Source organism: Gymnoscopelus braueri (genome assembly GCF_963280865.1).
Source record: "Gymnoscopelus braueri genome assembly, chromosome: 6".
Lineage (NCBI taxonomy): Eukaryota > Metazoa > Chordata > Actinopteri > Myctophiformes > Myctophidae > Gymnoscopelus > Gymnoscopelus braueri.
Genome location: NC_137607.1, coordinates 5,545,081 through 5,567,187, shown reverse-complemented (window position 1 = coordinate 5,567,187; position 22,107 = coordinate 5,545,081). Strand labels below are relative to the sequence as shown.

The 22,107-nt window shown below is 44.1% G+C and overlaps 1 protein-coding gene across 2 annotated transcripts in view; it reads left to right on the top strand.

The window, feature by feature from the left end:
- The window catches only part of palld (palladin, cytoskeletal associated protein), a 123,170-nt gene that overhangs the window by 60,687 nt on the left and 40,376 nt on the right, over nt 1-22,107 (top strand). For both annotated transcript variants that reach the window (XM_080431322.1, XM_080431323.1), the window contains 3 exons: nt 4,047-4,166; nt 5,799-6,240; nt 9,548-9,583. In XM_080431322.1, coding sequence (XP_080287448.1) covers nt 4,047-4,166; nt 5,799-6,240; nt 9,548-9,583 — 598 coding nt within the window. The remainder of the gene's footprint in view (nt 1-4,046; nt 4,167-5,798; nt 6,241-9,547; nt 9,584-22,107) is intronic.

The following is a 22,107-nucleotide window of genomic DNA, read 5'->3' as shown; positions in this document are numbered from 1 at the left end:
GTGTTAATTGCTATAGAGTGTTTGTTCAGTAACAGAGGTCTCGTAACTTACAATTTCACTTGTTTATCCTGAATCCATGAGTTTTCTCTCCTGATTGGATACACTTGGTATCTTTAACCTGGACTAAGTTGGAGTAAGGTGTATTCTTTATTACATCATTATAAGAATAATAGCTATTGGACCTGCAAGGTTCCATTTTTATAATGAACACTCCCACTTTGTTTTGTAAAGCTGTCAGTCTGATCGTAAGCGTCTAATCCAGTGTAGTCACAGGTGGCGTTTGTCGAACAACAACATGTCATCATTAAACAACATGTCATCGTTTACACTACACCATGGTTTCCATGGCAGCGTTTCTGTTAGGAATGTCTGGGGACACTCACTCCTCTGTGCTGTCAATGACAGGCTGTCGTGAAAGTCTTGATCTTCGTCATCGCCGTCACTCTTTCGGCGCACAGAAGGGAGTCCCTGGGAAAGTTTGAAACAACCCCCCCTCCCCCCCACTCACCCAAACACGTAAACACACGCACAACAGCATCCCAGACAAACACTGACACATACACGACACTTAACGCACAACTCTTTCCCGGCCGTGTCGCTAAACAGGTATTGACACGCTCTGACAGAAACGCACTGAGTCACGCACACCTCCCTGAACATCTGTCTCAAGTGTGTGTGTGCGTGCGTGCACGTGCAAGTGTTTTAACCACTTTAAACCCTATGCAATTTCGCTGACCTGCGGGTGCCCCCAGGGGTCTGTACTTGGGGCCCCCTCCTTTTTTTTTTTACAGTGTCTGTTCTTTTTCCCCCTTTGTCAGTTTGTCTTTCTGTGTCCTTACTGGAATTGTCACATACATGCACAACGTTGCGTGTGCCTGTGTCCCGTTCCCAATCCTGTCTGTCTTACTGTCTGTCAGTGGTGGAAAAAGTACTCATATATTTTATTTAAGTAAAAGTATCAATACTGCAATGTAGAAATACTATTCAAAATGTACTTGAGTAAAAGTACAAAAGTATTGGTATCAAAATGTACTTAAAGTACCAAAAGTAGAAAGTACTCATTATGCAGAATGTCCCATTTCACAAGTTTTCAAATACAAATCTTTAGAAAATAGCAGATCTACAAGCTCACAATGCGTCGCATCGCGACGCATTGTGAGCTTGTAGATCGGCTATTTTCAAATGGCCGAAATGTATATAGGGATGAAGTGGTTAATGTATGTTTTGTAATAATAATCAAAATCTACAAAGTAACTAGTAACTAAAGTTTTCATATAATTGTAGTGGAGTAAAAGTACAATATTTGCCTCTGAGATGTAGTGGAGTATAAGTAAAAGTACTGCAAATTGGAAATACTCCAGTCAAGTAAAAAATACCTCAAAATTGTACTTAAGTACAGTACTTGAGTAAATGTACCTAGTTACTTTACACCACTGCTGTCTGTCTGGTCTATTGCTGTGCCTCTGGCCTGTGAGTCACCCGTCTGCCGTAGCTGTGTCAATCATCAGTCTAACCCTGAACAACATAACATTTGTCTACCTGTCCATCATTGGCCCTCTTTAGCCTCTCATTACAAACAAGCCAGAGAGTCAACATGTCACTCTCTTTCAGGCCCTGTGCAAGGCATCTTATCCACCTGTCTGTCAAGCAGAAATCAGTGTCACTCCCATTTGCCCGCAGTGTCCAGCCATCTCTGTCCCGTTTAACTAGCCTCATAATATTAAAGGGATTGTAGGCGATTCAGAGATAAACAAAGGAAAAAAATCCAGCAGTTCGTTTCCCCGACCACCAGGGGGTGACGCACGGAGGACTTCCATAGAGTAAGCAGACTTCTAAACGGGCCATGCCGAATATAGGTTACTTTATTGGGATACAATTCGCGGAACTGCCCGCCCCTGCCGGTTCTCCGAATTTTTATTTTTAAATAGGCTCTTTCATGACAAATTGACCACATATATGAAGTTAAACAACTAAATTCTATCCAAACGCTTTTTGAAAAGTAAATTATGTGCCTAAAAAACGAAGTTTGAGAGCATTTTAAAACCGAAAGTAAAAAGTTCACACGGACACGGACGCGCACGGATGCGCACATGCGTGCGTGAATTTACGCACCGGATACCCGGATGTGTAACCTAAATAGTAGGGAAAATACGGATTTCAGAAAGAGGAGTGTTTTTCAATGCAGGAAAACACCCCAGCATCATTATATAGTGGCTGATAGAGGGGAAAAAATGCAAAATATATATATAGAGGTATTTTTCAAATATAGGCTTAATGTTGCCTACTATACCTTTAATAATAATAATACACTTTATTTCTATAGCACCTTTCATGACATACAGAAAAAAAGTACAACAAATTTAACAATAAAGCAAAGAAGAAAAGCAAAAGCATAAAACAACATTAAAATTAAATTAAAAAAAAGGCAGTGAATCAGGCAAAAAAAAAGTGAGGATATGAATAACAACACAGAGATTTAAAAATCAACAAATAGAAGTGAAGAAATAGGTCTTGAGCTGTGCTTTAAAGCTATTCACAGAGGCTGCCTGTCTTAGGTGTGATGGGAGTTTATTCCACGCCGTCGGCCCGTAGAAGCAGAATTCTGCTTCCCCGTGTTTTTTATATGTCATCGCCGGCACCTTGAGCATGATGAGCCCTAGCATCTCCATTTTGGGGGCAAACAGTCTGCAAAAAAAATGCAGATCTACAAGCTCGTAAATTGGCTGTTATCGTTGAAGAGATTTGGTGTAGAGGGGAAAAAAGTAGGGCACCTAATATAGACCCCTGTTGGACTCCTGTCAACTAAGTATGTAGGATTTAAGTGGTTAAATAAATGAATAGATTGTGCGTTTATAAAGTGCTTTACAATGTGCATTCCATTAACCCTTTCACACAAACATTCACACATCAACGGTGGAGGAAACCATGCAAGGACACCAACCTGCTCATCGGAAGCAGTTAAAGGGATAGTTCACCCACAAAATGACTTTTTTTCCTATCGATTAGTCCCCCCATGGAGATGGAATTCATGGATATATTTTTTTTTGTTTTTGTCTCATTCCTAAGCCAATAATTTGATGACCGGCAGAGGTTCCGGTAGGAGACACAAAGAGTCTCCTTTGTGTCTCCTACCGGAACCGCTGCCTACCGGTCCGCTGGCCATCAAATTATTGGCTTAGGAATGTGACAAAAAATATCCATGAATTCAAGTCTCCATGGGGTGACTAATCGATAGAAAAAGTGTTTTTTTGGGTGAACTACTCCTTTAAGTGTCTTGCTCAAGGACACTTTGACACGCAGCAAGGAGGAGCCCGGGGTTCAAACCCGGGAACCTTCCGATTCCTAGAGGGTCGCTCTACGTTTGCTTACGCCCCCTTTTTACAACCCTTTATGAGCGTGTTTACACCCTGCTGCTGCATTCACACTGCAGCAGTGACAAAGCAATGGACGTCAATAGACAGATCTGTAAGCTAATGAGCTATTCGTGTTGTTTTCTCACAACGCTGTCATACGACGGTCCTATAAAAATAGGGATCAATTGGTTAATACATTGGTCCTCAAAGTGGGGTCCCGGGACCCCCAGGGGTCCTTGGGGGGGGTTCCAGGGGGTCCCCAGCAAAATATGTTAATATAGCATCACAATAATTTTAACCACTTTAACCTTTTATACTTTGGCTATTCAAAAATAGCAGATATACAAGCTCATAGGGTGGCACCGAGTGCCGCGCTATGAGCTTGTAGATCTGCTATTTTTGAAAAACCTTTTGAATTTAAATGTATTTTAAAGCGAACATTTGTAACTCAAATCTTTGCTTCTGGGGGTCCCTGGAACAAAATATTTTGAGATGGGGGTCCGCGGCCAAATACATATCATTTTGGGGGGTCCTTGACATGAAAAAGTTTGAGAACCACTGGGTTAACACTCCAGAATGGACTGTGTAGTAGTAACCCGCCTCACATGGAATGTGTGAAACGATAAATGTAGTTCATTAGTGACTGTAATGGTGGTTGACGGTGTGTCGCCCATATGCTTGTTTGTTTCCTAGAGGAGATCTGCACCCTGGTGATCGCAGAGGCCTTCCCAGAGGACGGAGGGCAGTTCTGCTGCACCGCCTCCAACACGTACGGCTCTGTCAGCAGCACGGCACAACTCTCCGTCTCCGCAGGTACAGTATACTAATACTATACGCTGTTTGAACCTTCATGCAATACCTCTTGTCAAGCGGTAGTATTCCTATACCCAACCGCAGGATCTACATTTGGTTTTTAATTATTATCATTATTTCAAACGATTTTGCTTTTCAAAATAATTTAATAAATAAAAGCGTCAAAGAAATTCCATAAATTAGAAGAAAAAAGTGTAGTGAAAAAAGCAGATCTACAAGCTCACAACGCGTTGCGATGTTGTGAGCTTGTAGATCAGCTATTTTCACAAGTTTGGGTCCACGCAGGGAGACATCAAATTTGTCTTTTGGGTCTCAAGCTAAAAAGTTTGTGAACCACTGATCTATCATACAGATTGGTCTAAAAACGTTATGGATTGCAGCTTTAAGGCGTGTTGCCTTTGTTAGGCTATAGGACAGAGACAAGTGACAGAGAAATATGGGATGACATGCAACATACAGTAATTCTCACAGTTGGGAATCAACCAATGCGGTCAGTACATGAAACCGGTTGAGACAAGACAGATGACCATTTTCCCCCCAAAAAGAACTGGAAAACGAATGCCACATGAATGTACATACTACACTCTGTGTATGGTTCTGGTCCTGAAAGGTTCAGTACAGTCCCAATAGTACAGAATCTATCGATCAAATGTCCCTCTATAGCTAATGCCACATGACTGTAGCACAGATGAGTTGTCCTCCTAGAAAAATGACCCTTCCACATGACACAATGTTTTTCATGGAGGTCTTGTGGTTTTGGCACAATGATAAAGTCTGTATGGTGTGCATTCAGGCCAGATGACGAAGTGACACTTGTGTGTTCTTTGTGAGATAGATGTGTACATGTGTCATGTAGTGAGAGGATGGTATAGTCACCGCACATTCGGGAAAGGAAGGTTCCAAATAAACAGGAAGTGCATCATCCTGACTGGGCCCTGCTGTTGCTTAATATCTGTTGCTGACAGCATCACAAAAGCTTATAGATATCGGCCGTGTGTGTGTGTGTGTGTGTGTGTGTGTGTGTGTGTGTGTGTGTGTGTGTGTGTGTGTGTGTGTGTGTGTGTGTGTGTGTGTGTGTGTGTGTGTGTGTGTGTGTGTGTATGGGTATATATTTGTGTGTGTGCGGTCTGCTGTGTAAGAGGTGGCTAGTGCTTAAGCTAAGTTGAAGTCAAGTGTGTTCTTAATAATTCTAAGAATAATAGGTACTGATATTATCAACATTTGTATAGCATCTTTTATATAGAAAGCAGTGAGGTTTGCGAGCGTCACTAGAACAGATGTATTCGGAACAATCAGCAAAGGTACACGATAAAACCAATAATAATCAATAAAAAGTGTTCATTTTACACCTTCAGATTTAAAGGTACACTTTGATGATTTTGAACCTAAATCCCGTTGTTCTGATTTTCAATTATCATGTATAGGAATGGTTTTGTGATGACACAAATTAAGTTTGAAATCATCACGCAGACATTTTCACATACACAAGTAATTTCCCCCCTCACACTACATATATGATCTCCTCATGTCAGCGGTATTTAGGTTCTAAATCGACAAAGTCTCCCCTTAAATAAAGCCAGGACGTGTGTAGGAGCAGTAGTTTTAACGCGCTCCGCCCGTTGTCTCCCTCAGCCGTAGAGGACTCGTCCAGTAACGGCGTGTCCGGGGACAGCTCGGGCTACGAGGACGCCACGCCCTTCCCCCCTCCTCCCCCGCCCACGGAGATCAGCCTGCTGGAGCTGCCGCCCAAGGCCCCGGGCGGCGGCGCCGCCGAGGGCTTCCACGTCAACGAGTACGAGATCTGGCCCAGCACCTTTGCTGCCCCTCCCCCCGTACAGACGGCCCCGATAAGCCCCGAGGCCAAAGTCAAGGCCAGCGGCCCCTTGCAGAACGGCCAGCCCCCCAGCCCGCCGCCTCCTCCTCCTCCTCCTCCACCACCACCACCACCGGCGCCACCTCTACCTCGGGCGGAACTCCCCGCCGCGGTACCTGCACCTGCCCCGCCCCCAGCCCAGCTGTCGCCGTCCCCTGTGAAGGAGGGTCTTCCGCTGCCCACCAAGCCCAAGCCAAAGCTGTGAGTATACTTTCCCCGCCCCCCAGCCCCGCCCCCCCAGGGGACTGTTGTCAGATCAGCCACCAGTAGGAGACAGACAGACCCACAGACAGACAGACAGACAGACCCACGGACAGACAGACAGACCCACAGACAGACAGACAGACAGACCCACAGACAGACAGACAGACCCACAGACAGACAGACAGACCCACAGACAGACAGACAGACAGACCCACAGACAGACAGACAGACAGACAGACCCACAGACAGACAGACAGACAGACCCACAGACAGACAGACAGACAGACAGACCCACAGACAGACAGACAGACAGACAGACAGACAGACAGACAGACAGACAGACAGACAGACAGACAGACAGACAGACAGACAGACAGACAGACAGACAGACAGACAGACAGACAGACAGACAGACAGACAGACAGACAGACAGACAGACAGACAGACAGACAGACAGACAGACAGACAGACAGACAGACAGACAGACAGACAGACAGACAGACAGACAGACAGACAGACAGACAGACAGACAGACAGACAGACAGACAGACAGACAGACAGACAGACAGACAGACAGACAGACAGACAGACAGACAGACAGACAGACAGACAGACAGACAGACAGACAGACAGACAGACAGACAGACAGACAGACAGACAGACAGACAGACAGACAGACAGACAGACAGACAGACAGACAGACAGACAGACAGACAGACAGACAGACAGACAGACAGACAGACAGACAGACAGACAGACAGACAGACAGACAGACAGACAGACAGACAGACAGACAGACAGACAGACAGACAGACAGACAGACAGACAGACAGACAGACAGACAGACAGACAGACAGACAGACAGACAGACAGACAGACAGACAGACAGACAGACAGACAGACAGACAGACAGACAGACAGACAGACAGACAGACAGACAGACAGACAGACAGACAGACAGACAGACAGACAGACAGACAGACAGACAGACAGACAGACAGACAGACAGACAGACAGACAGACAGACAGACAGACAGACAGACAGACAGACAGACAGACAGACAGACAGACAGACAGACAGACAGACAGACAGACAGACAGACAGACAGACAGACAGACAGACAGACAGACAGACAGACAGACAGACAGACAGACAGACAGACAGACAGACAGACAGACAGACAGACAGACAGACAGACAGACAGACAGACAGACAGACAGACAGACAGACAGACAGACAGACAGACAGACAGACAGACAGACAGACAGACAGACAGACAGACAGACAGACAGACAGACAGACAGACAGACAGACAGACAGACAGACAGACAGACAGACAGACAGACAGACAGACAGACAGACAGACAGACAGACAGACAGACAGACAGACAGACAGACAGACAGACAGACAGACAGACAGACAGACAGACAGACAGACAGACAGACAGACAGACAGACAGACAGACAGACAGACAGACAGACAGACAGACAGACAGACAGACAGACAGACAGACAGACAGACAGACAGACAGACAGACAGACAGACAGACAGACAGACAGACAGACAGACAGACAGACAGACAGACAGACAGACAGACAGACAGACAGACAGACAGACAGACAGACAGACAGACAGACAGACAGACAGACAGACAGACAGACAGACAGACAGACAGACAGACAGACAGACAGACAGACAGACAGACAGACAGACAGACAGACAGACAGACAGACAGACAGACAGACAGACAGACAGACAGACAGACAGACAGACAGACAGACAGACAGACAGACAGACAGACAGACAGACAGACAGACAGACAGACAGACAGACAGACAGACAGACAGACAGACAGACAGACAGACAGACAGACAGACAGACAAGACAAGACAAGACAAGACAAGACAGGTGCAACTGATAGCGTTGTGTCTCAGTGTTCAGCTTCATGAAAGAGTTAAAGGGGAAACCCCAGGCTGGCCCTATGCGCAACAAAAGCATTCCACTGCCTTTGTGCCGCAGTGTGGAGAGTGCCATGTGTGTGTGTGTGCGTGCGTGTGTGTGCCAGGGCCAGTCTGCCAGCTGCTGCCCGTCCATGGCCATGCTGTAAACAGATCTCTCTGTGTGGCTTTCACTGGATGAGTCCAATTGTCCATGTCTGACCTCTGTCCGCATGCCCAGGAATGGGACTATTGTAGTGTTCCCTCCACGATCACATGGCTATGAGCTGCACAGCAGATTGTCTGTGTTGTTGCTCCGTCTCTGACTGAATGGCTTTGTGTTGTTTGCCTGTGTGTGCGTGCGTGTGTGTGTGTGTGTGTGTGTGTGTGTGTGTGGTGTGTACAAGCCTCTTCCGCTTGGATTCGGGTTTGCTTGCTCATGCATTTTATTCATGAATCCTACGGTAGGCTTTGTTCTGGACAATATAGATTATATGCATTCATTCCCCTCTTCTTTCTTTCTTTCTTTCTTTCTTTCTTTCCACTCAATTTCCTTTTCATAAATGTTAACACATTGTGTGCCAGAGGTTTATTAAAATACTGTACGTTCAGTGCCTGCATTTCTTCCATCCACTTACGTTGATACGTTTCGTGCTGTAGAAGCCCCGACGCGGAAGTGCATGTAAACAAAGCGTGCGTGCGAGACGGCGGAGGGTCCCGACTAACGCCTGGAACAATAATATTTCTAACGCAATCCTCCATTGCAGAGTGATCGCCGATCGAAAGCGTCTCACTTCCACCACGTTAAAAATAAATGGAGATATTAAGCTTTTAGTCAAAGGAGTTAACATTGGAGCGGCCGACCGGAAGGATATTTGACATGGATCCACATCCGGCCTCTCCTTCTCAGAGACTCCTTGGATGATCCCAAAGTTTCGTTAGAGCGCCCCACGAGGGCCCCACGTATAAAAAACAAAAATGGGTCAAAAACGGTCCGGACCGTTTATGGCACATGACGCATGGATTCTCAAAAACGGTCCGGAGCGTTTTTGGTGTGTTAAAAAGTATTTTCAGGGAAGCTTCGTGTCCACGTTGACAGCAGTCAGTTCTCAGTGTTATATGACTATCTCATTCAATAGGGCGGTATATGTGCAGGATGCCATCAGCATATGAGGGGAGATGGTATCGTATTGTCGTGAGAGAATGAGCATGAACGCATGAAGGAGGATGCTGGCCTACAGCGTGGCTATACTATACGTTGGGCAGTGCTCTGCATGTGTGTTGGATCTGTGAGTCCTCGCTATGTGACGTCCCCCCCCCCCCCCACATGAATGAACACTGACACCGTTGATTCTGTGCTTCCAGAGCGGAGGGCACAAGGGACGACACAGAGACGCACAGGTAAACCACTGGCCGTGTGGCTCCAGCCTGAGTTACTGTATACTTATAGTCGCGCACGGGTGTCGCGCACATAGTCGATCTACAAGCTCACAACAATGCGTCGCAAGCTTGTAGACCGGACGTTTTCTGTGCGCGACACCCGCGTGCGGCTACGCATTCAGACGTGAGGGTGTGACGTGTGAATGGGCGTTCACTAGCTTACGCGCTACATTGTACATTAACACATTCCCTGCCAGAGGTTTATTTTTTTATTCCCACCCAGTGCCAGCATTTGATAAGATATTTTTTAACCTTTTTTAACAATTTTTTTAAGTAGTCACAAAATATTTTCTGTGATCACCATCCTCACGGTGATCCCCTCATTACACACACAGGAGTCTCGTAGAATCGTGGAGAAAAAAAAAATCCGATCGTGGTAATCCGTTCCATAATTGCAGCCAGTTGAAAAAAAGCATGTTTCACCAAAAAATACATGGTAAAAAAAAAAAAAAAGTACACAGGAGCCGAGATACAGGATTTTTAAGTAATAAGTTAACCAGGGAGTGAATGGAGCAGTAGATCTTTGGATAGCGATATCTCTGGTTCTGTGTGGATTATTATTTATTTTTTTTACTTTTATTTTGAAAAGACGATGTCCGTCTTTGGCGGTAAACGGGTGTATTTTAAAAGACGGACATGTCCGTTTTTGTCAGGTAATGTGTTAAAAGTCTGACATGTTGGCATATTGTTTGTAGTTCAGCTAATTCAAAAATGCAGAACTTAGTCGTTATACCAATGAATTCCTCCCCACACACATCTCTGTATTGTCACTGCAGTTATGTCCTCACTAATCTGAGTTCCCAGAAGTTTTTCGCCTCGCATACAAACGGGAGCGGCGAGGAACTTCTGGGCCAGAGCCCTGGTGTTTGTGGGCGGGATGTAACTTACGCTCAGAATCTGAGCGGACACGCCTCTTACCGGTCTGAGAGCTGTGCAACTCGTCTAAAAAGTCCGACGAGAGGCAAACAGCAGTACACAACAATGGCGGCCGCAATTTCTCAAGGGGAAATTGCTTCCCGTCGCTCCTATTTACATGCAACGCCCACTGCATGTGGATCCCGCCCCCTTTTCTTCATTGGCTGTTGATTTGAATCAGAACACAGTGGCCGCGCCCCTGTTGTTCAGGCTTTGAGCCGAAGCCTCCCAGACTATGTCCTCACTATACCAGTGAGGACTGAGGAGCCCCCACTACTGGGAGGACGTAGTAGAGCCTTCGTTCTACTCCTCCCATCAAACACTTCCTGCAGGGAACAGGTGCCGCCCCCCCAGCCCGTAGGAATACATGCAGTGGCGATTATCACCCTCCCCACCCGGCTCCCCTCCCCCGAACACCGGGCCAATAGGCTCTATGCACATCAGCCATATTGGAAAGAAATTGGGCCTCTTCCTTACTTCCTTCACAGGTTTTTACCAACAATACTAAAGAAGGCTCTGTTCCATCTCATGTAGCACAGTGGTTCTCAAACCTTTTAATTTCAAGGACCCCCATAACTCTGAGAGTGTACAAATGGAACCAAATGGACCCTTACGGGTCCATTTGGTTCCATTTGTACACTCTCAGAGTTACACACCTTTTAAGGGTCCATTTGGAACCCCCTTCAAGGAACCATGAGGGTCCCTGGACCACACTTTGAGACCCACTGGTGTAGCAGAGTGTTTCCAGTGAGCCAACATGCACAACATCAGCACCCTGACTCTGTTTGACTCAGAATGGAACAGAGCCTTAATTAGTATCATTGGCAACACCTGTGAAGGAAGTAAGAAGAGGCCCAATTTCTCTCCAAAATGGCTGCTGTGCACAGAGCCTATTGTGTTCGTGTAAGCGTAGACGCTCAAACAAAGCCGGATGCACCGCGGTGGGATTCGAACCCACAACCTCCCCGGGTGGTTTTCTCTTTAAGCAGCAGGATCTCAATAAAAGCGGTTTCCCTTCCGAGTCGTTACACAGTAATGACACTTGCGTACATACGCACTGCCAGAAACTATCAGCGCCCCCCGCCGTGAGGCGTGCGGATAGCGCACGTCACACACACACACACACACACACACACGCTAGCCCTCGCACGCCCCGGGTTCTCCCCAGTCAATTCACTTCTGTAATTGCACAGTGAAAACAGCTGTTTGACTAAAGGGGTCATGTTTAAAGGGGTCAGACTCCTTTTGTTTCCCCCAGGTGACCCCTCAGGAGGGGACACGCGCTGATAACACACAGCCCTCTGGCTGTAGAGTCACCGTGACCTATACGACCCCCCCCTGATCTTATCGCAGTCATAACTTCCTATTGGTCGTCTGGCCCATATCCTGTTTTTAAATAACACCGTTATAAGGGAGAACACTCGTTCGCTTTTTGGTGTTTTATCTTTGTCACCATGACTATTATACTGTATGAAAAGACACTGTGATAAGTTAAGACACCGTGTTGAGTAAAGCGGTGATCCTCAACCTTTTGGTCGGCGGCCTATTTGCATTAGGACGCGGACCCCTATTTTTTTTTTTTTTTTTTAATATTTTTTTGGGGGCTTTTCTGCCTTTTTATATTTCTATTTATAGTTTATAATGGAGATGGACAGGAAACGGGGAGAGAGAGATGGGGAGAGACTCGAACCCGTGATGCGCTGTCAGGCTGCGTTAGAGCCTAGGTCCAGGCCGGACACCCATTTGATAATGATTTCTTATCTCTGGGACCCCAATCTACAGTACACTGTAAAATCCTCAGTGTTTATTTAACTCTGAGAGTGTACAAATGGAACCAAATGGACCCTTACGGGTCCATTTGGTTCCATTTGTACACTCTCATCCATTTGGCACCCCATGGAAGCCCCTCAATTACCCCAGGGGCTCCCTGGACCTCATATTGAGGAGTGGAGCACATCCTATTTAGTTTTTACAGACCTAGTATTTACATTTAAACGACATGGTGATGTTTGCACAGTCGGCCTCCCTCCGTGGATAGATAGGTGGTCTCGTTTATTCTACTTTTAACAGTCTGTTTGTTTGTGTTGACTGGAGGTTGAATTTAAGGCTTCCTCCAACTTTAATTGAATTTGTTTTGTTTGTTTGTTTGTTTAATCGAGCAGTTTGTTAAATTGCTCTAAATTCATTAAGCGAAGCCAGTGGAAACTATGATGCGACCACCTTGGCCTGTCGTGTTCTTCCAACGCACAATGAAGCGATAGCACGCGACCGGCGATGGAGGAAGTACTCGGATCTGTTTTACTTGAGTGAAAGCAAGCAATACCATGATGTAGGAATACTCTGTTACAAGCAAAAGTCCTGCATTTAAAGAGTAAAAGTATAAAAAGTATTGGCATCAAAATACCCAACGTAAAAGTTGTCATTATGCAGAATGGGCCCGTTTCACCATCATATTATTGGATTGTAATTAGTGATGCATTCATGTGTTCATAGAGCTGGTAAAGGTGATTTTAATTACTGTACACAGTATGTGATGCTGGGTAGCTTTATCTATTAATACATCATCATGTATCAGTTAATGTTGCTTATGTTTTGTATTTACCGAAAATGTCCAAGTAACTACTAACTAAAGCCGTGAGATAATCGTAGTTGAGTAGAAAGCACAATATTTTCCCATATCAAGTATCATTAGTATCAAGAATTCTAAAGCACCTCAAAATTGTACTTAAGTATACAGTAGGTGAGTAAATGTACTAAGTTACTTACTAAGTTACTTTACAGGGAACGATGATCAATGTCCAGTGGAAGGAGGTATTTATTTGTGGGGGGGGGGGGGTAGCAGTGGGTCTGTGGGGGTTACAGCAGGGGTTCCACCCAAGATCCAAAAGATACATTTGGTGTCTGCCTATGAACCAAACGTACAAAAACACATGGCGACGCGTTGTGAGCATGTAGATCGGCAATTTTCAATATTTTTGAGGATTTATGGGTCTTTTTTCCCCTGCAATTCTTTTGAAAATGTATTTATTTATGTATTAATTATTATCAGTATTAGTATTAATTAAATCTTTTGAAAATATCATTAACCCATTAACCTGGAACGCATCTGTGTGTCACTTTAGATTTCTTTGGCTATTCAAAAATAGCAGATATACAAGCTCATAGCGCGGCACCGAGCTATGAGCTTGTAGATCTGCTATTTTTGAAAAATCTTGAAAAAAAAAGTTTTAGATTTTTTTTCAAAAAACTGTTGGGATTTAGAAAACATTTTTAAGAATCGCCTCAGGTCTTAATGGTTAAATAAGTCATTGTGAGGAAACCGGGCCCGAGAATGTTTCCCGACCCGACGTTTGGGAAACACTGGGCTCCTGTGTCTCATTCTGCTGGAAAGCCAAAGACTCCGACCCGTGCTGTGTCACTGAGTGAGCTGTTTCTGGCGCCGTTCCATCAAACACTGAATTGGGTGATAATGAACGTTTATGTGTGCCTTCACACCCAAAATGTGCCTCATAATCTGTTTTCCTACTGTAAGTGTTAAACTATTTTGCCAGAAGACGAATATCCCCAGAAGTCCCGTTCCTCGGCCTTATCGCAGTGTGAGCCGCAGCTAAACGTCTGTGGATGGAATGGCAGAGAAAGGAGAATGTGTAGAACGCTGTTTGTTCTGGCGGCTCAGAGGGTCTCCCTCGTGTACACGAGAGTCTCCATTGATGGCTTCAACACTGACGTCTCAGTTTTTGGGCGTGTCATTATATCATCTCAGTTTTTGGGCATGTCTTTCCTTGTTTCCCCCTTTTTTGTCTTTATTTCTTTCATTCTTTCTACCTTTCTTTCTTTTGTTCTTAACCCATTAAGACCTGAGGCTGATTCTAAAAACGTTCCTTCCAAATCCTAACTGTTTTCTGAAAAACGTATGTCGCTATATCAGTGGTTCTCAAACACCCCCAAAAATGTGTATTTATGTATTTGGCCACGGACCCCGATTTCAAAATATCTTGTTTCAGGGACCCCCAGAAGCAAAGATTTGAGTAAAAAAAATTGTTGCTTTAAAAAATGTACTGTATGTACTTTGAATAGCCAAAGTATTAAATGCCTGGGGGTTATGGTCTTTCTTTCTATCTTTCTTTCTTTCTTTATAAACTTTGATCATTTACAATTTCTCCGTGGTTAAGTGGTTAAGACCTGGAACGCATCTGTGTCACTTTAGATTTCTTTGGCTTTTCAAAAATAGCAGATCTACAAGCTCATAGCGCGGCACCGAGTGCCGCGCTATGAGCTTGTAGATCTGCTATTTTTTGAAAAATCTTGAAAACATTTTTTTTCCAAAAACAGTTAGGATTTAGATTTTTTTTTTAGAATCGCCTCAGGTCTTAAAGGGTTAAGTGGTTAAATTGTTCCAAATCACAGGAATAACACGGCGAACTCTTATGATTCCGCGTCGGGTGTGTGGGGGGGGGGGGGGGGGTGTAGGGTTTCTCATGGCTCTAATAACACGGCTCTCTGACTGCATCATGCAGAGGAAGTGGTTGTGTGTGCCTTGGCGGGGCGGGAGGAGAACGGGGCAGGAGAGCTGACCTGTAAAAACAGCTATAGGGCCCCGCTGGCTGGCTGGCTGTCTCTAGAGCGCTGGCTGACGTGTGGTTCCGATACCCCCGGGCGGCCCCTGATGCCAGAGGGGCCGAACGGGAAAAGAATGAGAGGAAGCTGTTAGGGGAGAGGCTCAGATCGGGCCTGTTTGTTGGATCAGAACCAACGCACCGATGTTTGGACAGAAAACAGGCTCCTTTCAGCACGAGCTTTAACACATTAATACCTGGAACGCATCTGTGTCACTTTAGATTTCTTTGGCTATTCATACTCATAGCGCGGCACTCGGTGCCGCGCTATGAGCTTGTATATCTGCTATTTTTGAAAAATCGAGAAAATATTTTTTTTATATTTTTTTCCAAAAACTGTTAGGATTTAGAAAACATTTTTAAGAATGGCCTCAGGTCTCCGGGAATGCGTCTGTGTCATTGAATTTGTATTTTTTTTGCTATATAACCATTATATCATACTTTAGGCTATTCAAAAATAGCAGATCTACAAGCTCATAGTCACGGCACCGAGTGCCGCACTATGAGCTTGTAGAACTGCTAAAAAAAAATGAAAATGTAATGCAAATCTTTGAATATATATATATATTTCTTTTTTAAACAACATTTTTTACTCAAACCTTTGCTTCTGGGGGTCCCTGGAACAAAACTTTTCCATGTCAAGGACCCCCAAAATTATATGTTTTTGGCCGCCGACCCTCATCTCAAAATATGTTGTTCCAGGGACCCAAAGATTTGCAAAAAAAAATCACGAAAAAAAAAAAGAGCAGATATGGTGCCGTGCTATGAGCTTGTATATCTGGTATTTTTTAATAGCCCAAAGAAATCTAAAAATTACACGGATGTGTTCCCGGTCTTAATGAGTTAAAATGGATTGATTCAGGAGGGGTTGAGGTGGAGGTCTGGCGCTGTGTTTTTTTTTTTGCTGAATTGCTAACATTGTATTGCCTAATGCCTATACCTGGTTACATCACTGTTAACGACCATGTAACCGGCAATGACTCAGGAGGTGGAGCGGTGGCCCGCTCGGGGAATTGGAAGGTTCCGCGGTTCGATCCCAGGCTCCTCCCCCTGGAGTTAGTGTCAAAGTGTCCTTGAGCGAGACACCGAATCCTCTAACTGCTCCTGATGAGCATGGGTTGGTGCCTGCAAAGTGCTTTACAATCAGTGGTGTAAAGTAACTAAGTACATTTACTTAAGTACTGTACTGAAGTACAATTTTTTGTTATTTTTTACTTTACTTGAGTATTTTCAATTTCCAATACTTTTACTTCCACTACATCTCGGACCCAAATTTTGCACTTTTACTCCACTACATTTATTTGAAAACTTTAGTTACTAGTTACTTTGTATATTTAGATTATTATTACAAAACATACCACTTCAGCCCTATATACATCTTGGCCATTTGAAAATAGCCGATCTACAAGCTCACAATGCGTCGCATGTGAGCTATTTTCAAAATATTTGTATACATTTGAAAACTTGAAATGGGACATTCTGCCTAATGAGTACTTTTACTATTGGTACTTTAAGTACATTTTGTACACCAATACTTTTGTACTTTTACTCAATTTTAATTTTGAATTCTGGAGTTTTACTTGTAACATATACAGATATCGATTACTTGTATCGATACTTTTACTTAAGTAAAAAAAAATCAGTACTTTTTCACCACTGTTTACAATGCACATTGTTAAGCACTTTGGATAAAGGCGCTTTATAAACGTATGCAGAGGCATTCAGCCACAATGCTGTATTTCTAGCCATCCCTGGGACCCCAGTCTACACTGTAATATCATAATTTAACTCCCATGAATGTACAAATGAGTGAACCATTTGTACACAGTCAGAGTTGGGGTCCATTTTGTTCATATCTATCAGTCTTTTAGCTGGGGACCCCCTTGAACCTCCTTAAGGACCCCTGGAGGTCCCCGGGGCCCATGTTGAGAACCAGTGCCCTAGGAGTATTTGCTTGAGTCCTGGTCCGCTCTCTCTTCAGTGATAATTCTTAAATAGTGTAAATACAGAACATTGAAAAGTTAATATACTGTAATTGATGTGTTGTAGACGTATGATTTTCATGCTATGGGAAGAAAACCCAAAGTTGGTGAATAACACATTCAAGGCAAATTTATGCTTCGGCACAAAGATGGTGCGACGTGTCACTCAACATGAATGGTGTGTTTTCAACTGAAAACGCCTTTTTCTATCGCCAAAGCATCAATTAGGCTTTTAAGGATAACAGGGACAGCCGGCATAGCCGGTCGGCTTCTCAGGATCTATTTTGAGGTTTACTTGAATGTTAATTAGCCACATTAAACCTGGCATCCATATTTTAGGCAAAAAGGATAACTAAAAAATTTATAAATCTCACTTTCTTTTCAAAATAATTCAAAAATATGTAAATCTTTGATGATTTCCAATCATTTCTCAAATGTAAAAGTCTTTGCAAAAATAGCAGATCTACCAGCTCACAATGCGTTATTATCATGGCCAGTATCGTGTTCAGTATCGTGTTCAGTATCGTGGTCTGTATCATGTCAGTATCATGTCAGTATCATGTCAGTATCATGGTCAGTATCATGGTCAGTATCGTGTCAGTATCGTGGTCAGTATCATGGTCAGTATCATGGTCAGTATCATGTCAGTATCATGTCAGTATCATGTCAGTATCATGGTCAGTATCATGGTCAGTATCATGTCAGTATCATGTCAGTATCATGGTCAGTATCATGTCAGTATCATGGTCAGTATTATGGTCAGTATCATGTCAGTATCATGGTCAGTATCATGTCAGTATCATGGTCAGTATTATGGTCAGTATCATGTCAGTATCATGTCAGTATCATGGTCAGTATTATGGTCAGTATCATTTCAGTATCATGTCAGTATCATGTCAGTATCATGGTCAGTATTATGGTCAGTATCATGTCAGTATCATGTCAGTATCATGTCAGTATCATGACAGTATCATGTCAGTATCATGGTCAGTATCATGTCAGTATCATGTCAGTATCATGACAGTATCATGGTCAGTATCATGTCAGTATCATGGTCAGTATCATGTCAGTATCATGGTCAGTATCATGGTCAGTATCATGGTCAGTATCATGGTCAGTATCATGTCAGTATCATGTCAGTATCATGGTCAGTATCATGTCAGTATCATGTTACCATGATACCCCCACACACACACACACCCAAGAGCACCTCAGCGTGCCCCTTTAAAAAAAACATTACTTCCAGCGCCCCCTGAACATCTCTGTTCTCCCCCTGGAGGTCTGTACCGCCCCCGTTGAGAAACACTAGGTTAAACGAAGCGAGCTCTCAACATTTAAGCAGGCATACGGGCGTGTATACAGTATTGTGACATTACTGGAACATCCCTCTCTTTAACCAGCATCTGTTTGAGGATTACGGCCTGTTAGAGAGTGTTTCAATCCCAGGGTCTTTTATGCAGGGGTCTCTGAATGTACTTGTGAAGGGGTCTGGGGCTGTAGCTACAGTGTGTTTGACAGGCTGTAATTCAGCTGGGCCGAGGCCAGCTCTAGCATTTCAGTCTAACTCTAAGGTCAGCGAGCTGCCATTATGGAGTGAATTTACACCCCATCCTGATATAGAGAGAGCCTTGTGATCACTGCTGCTGCTGCTGCTGCTCAGCAGAGCTTGAACGGTAAACGCCGTACCATCTATAAAGCCATATCACACATGACTGATACCACCTGGAACTTGTAAATCTATCTACGTGCGTGTGTGCATGCGTGTGCGTGCGTGCGTGCGTGCGTGCGTGCGTGCGTGCGTGCGTGCGTGCGTGCGTGCGTGCGTGCGTGCGTGCGTGCGTGCGTGGGTTTCTTTGTGTTTGCACGTGTATGTGAGTGCATGCGTGTGAGCTTGCATTCCTTTGTGTTTGCACGTGTGCACGTGCTTGTGTTTTTTTTGTGTTTGGGTGTGTGAGTGCATAAGCGCACATGTGTGTGTGCGTGTGTGCGTGCGTGCGTGTATGTGTGTACATGCATGATGGTGTTCATTGTGTTTGAGTGTAAATGCGGGCGCGAGCGCGCGTGTGTGTGTGTGTGTGCATGCGTGATGGTGTTCATTGTGTTAACGTGTAAATGCGCGTGTGTGGGTGGGTGGGTGTGCGTGTGTGTGTGTGTGTGTGTCTTGTGTGCACATGTGTGTATGTATGATGGATGAGGCATTGGGGGTGTTATAGTGTCCAGTGACAGTTTATCCGTATTGATAGATGTCCCCTCTTGCTCGGTGTGACATTCCACCAGAACCTTTTGGCATTTCAAAGATATCGTGACCCCATCCTCTGCTCCCTGGCAGATGAGGGAGAAAAACGGCACGCACGTGCATGAACTAGCATGTTGTCACATAGTCCAACCCCACAAATACCTGGTGGTGATGAATCGACGTCTCCCAGTGGATTTGAACTTGCGATTTGGTTCACTTTCTGTATTATACACAGTAACATCTTCAGTGTGAACGTATCCATTTGTATTTGGTTCATCACAGAGTTAAATCAAACATGCTATTCAGAACTTATTTTAATAAATACAACATACAGTAACGTGACCAATATGTATGGTAGAGTATGTTAATACAATATAAGTAGTACATGTGCAGTAGGTTGGAGGTGGTCTCCCAACTCGTCCATTGAGACATTTAGATCCTGGCGTCTGGCAGGACAACCTACTGGCTGACAAGTAGTACTCCCTGAAGCGCATAAGCCCAACATCTCCTCTGGCCAATTAAGCAGGGATGTTGTGGGCAATGCTGTCTCACAAAAAAAAGTCATATTATGACTTGTTGGGACAATTTTTATGTGACGTGAAGGGGGGGCAAATAGGTCAGAATATGACTTACGGGGATTCGGGGAATATATGATTTAGGATTCTGTGCCTATCGTGACATAACTTGGACGGCGCTGAGTCGGCTCAAACTCCCTACCCAAACTCCCTACCCCCACCCCCCCCCCCTCCATCCTCCCCTCTTCCTTTCTTTTTTCTCTTCCTGAAAAAAACCTAAAACTATATGGAGCTTGCACAAAAAACGAATTTCACTCACTTCTTTACACCTGTAACCCTGTGACGTGACCCAAAAAAAGGGTTGATTCTGATTGTGATGTTACATGTAGTACAGTAGCAGTAGATAAACAAAGGCATTTAATTGATCTGAACATTCAAAGGGACGGGATGAAGGGGGGGGCATCACAAGGAACCAAGGCAAGCTTTGCAGGGCCTTTATGCCTGTTTTAACCCATTAAGACCTGAGGCCGCTTCTAAACATTTTCTAAATCCTAACAGTTTTTCGGGAAACAATTTAAAAAAATAATTTTCACGATTTTTCAAAAATAGCAGATCTACAAGCTCGTAGCGCGGCACTCGGTGCCGCGCTATGAGCTTGTATATCTGCTATTTTTGAATAGCCTAAAGAAATCTAAAAGTGACACAGATGCGTTCCAGGTATCAATGGGTTAATACTTAATTGCTCTCGCTGCATGGCAGGCACCCCCAAAAATAGCCGATGATCTGCAAGCTCACACAAAGCGTGGCTCTGCGACTCTCTCTCTCTCTCTCTCTTGCGTGACACTGGTGCATAACTAAGTCTAACTGGGGCTTTAGGGAGAGAGACACCCTCATAGATAGTGTAAGTGCGTGGAGGTGTGACCGCCATGCTAGTGACTGTGATAATAGAGGCAGAGCAGTCTATTATAGGTTGGGGATAATCCCTGGGTGGGCGTCGCACGCAAGAGGCAGAGAGGCAACAATTATCTCCCCTCCAACGCAACGCTCTGCATCTCATATAGGAATCACCATGGAACCACTCCTCCTGACACCCACAATTGTTCTCTGGCACACATTTCATTTTTTGGAACTTTTGTTTTTGGGGTGGGGGGGGGGGGGGGGTGTATGACTTAACCCAATTAAGACTGGGAAAGCATCTGCCATTTTTTGATTTTAACCACTCTAACCATTATCTTATACTTTTGGGTTATTCAGAAATAGCAGATCTACAAGCTCATGATAGATATGCAATTTTTTTCTAAATCATGAAAATTAGTGCAAATCTTTGAATATATATTTGTAAAAGCGAACATTTTAAACTTTTTTTGAAAAAACTTATGTTGCTATAATATCAGTGGTTCTCAAACTTTTTCATGTCAAGGACCCCCCCCAAAATGATATGTATTTGGCCGCGGACCCCCATCTCAAAAATATTTTGTTCCAGGGACCCCCCAGAAGCAAAGATATGAGTAAAAAAATTGCTTTAAAAGATATATTTTCAAAGATTTGCAAAAATGTTCATGATTTTTCTGCCGCGCTATGAGCTTGTATATCTGCTATTTTTGAATAGCCAAAGTATAAAATAATGGCTATAGCTAAAATCTAAAATGACACAGATACGTACACGATTTGAATGGGGTTAAACCACTTAAACCCCGGCATCCGTATTGGGGGAAAAACCTTAGCAGGAAAATAGCCGATCTACAAGCTCTCAACGCGGCTATTTTCAGAATTAGAATTAGAATTTTAGAAATGGACATTATGATGACAATTTTCCTTAAAAAAAGTATAATGTTTTATAATATTGACCTACTTACTGGTTTTCAGCTGAACCCAGCTGAGCAGTTAGGGGCGCATAGTAGTTAGGGGTTAGGTGTCTTGCTCAAGGACACTCGAGCAAGGACACAGTCATGTTCGACACATTGCTGGCCAGGCCTGGAATCGTACCTGGTACATCTGAGGGACTGCGGTTCCCCAGGCAGGCTCTCACCATTCAGCTATACCGCCCATAAGCAGAGGTGGAAAGTAACTACTAAGTACTTTTACTCAAGTACTATATGCATAAGTACAATTTTGAAGGTATTTTATTTCACTGGAGTATTTCCAATTTTCAGTACTTTTACTTCTACTCCACTACATCTTAGAGACAAATATTGTACTTTTAGCTCCACTACTATTTGAA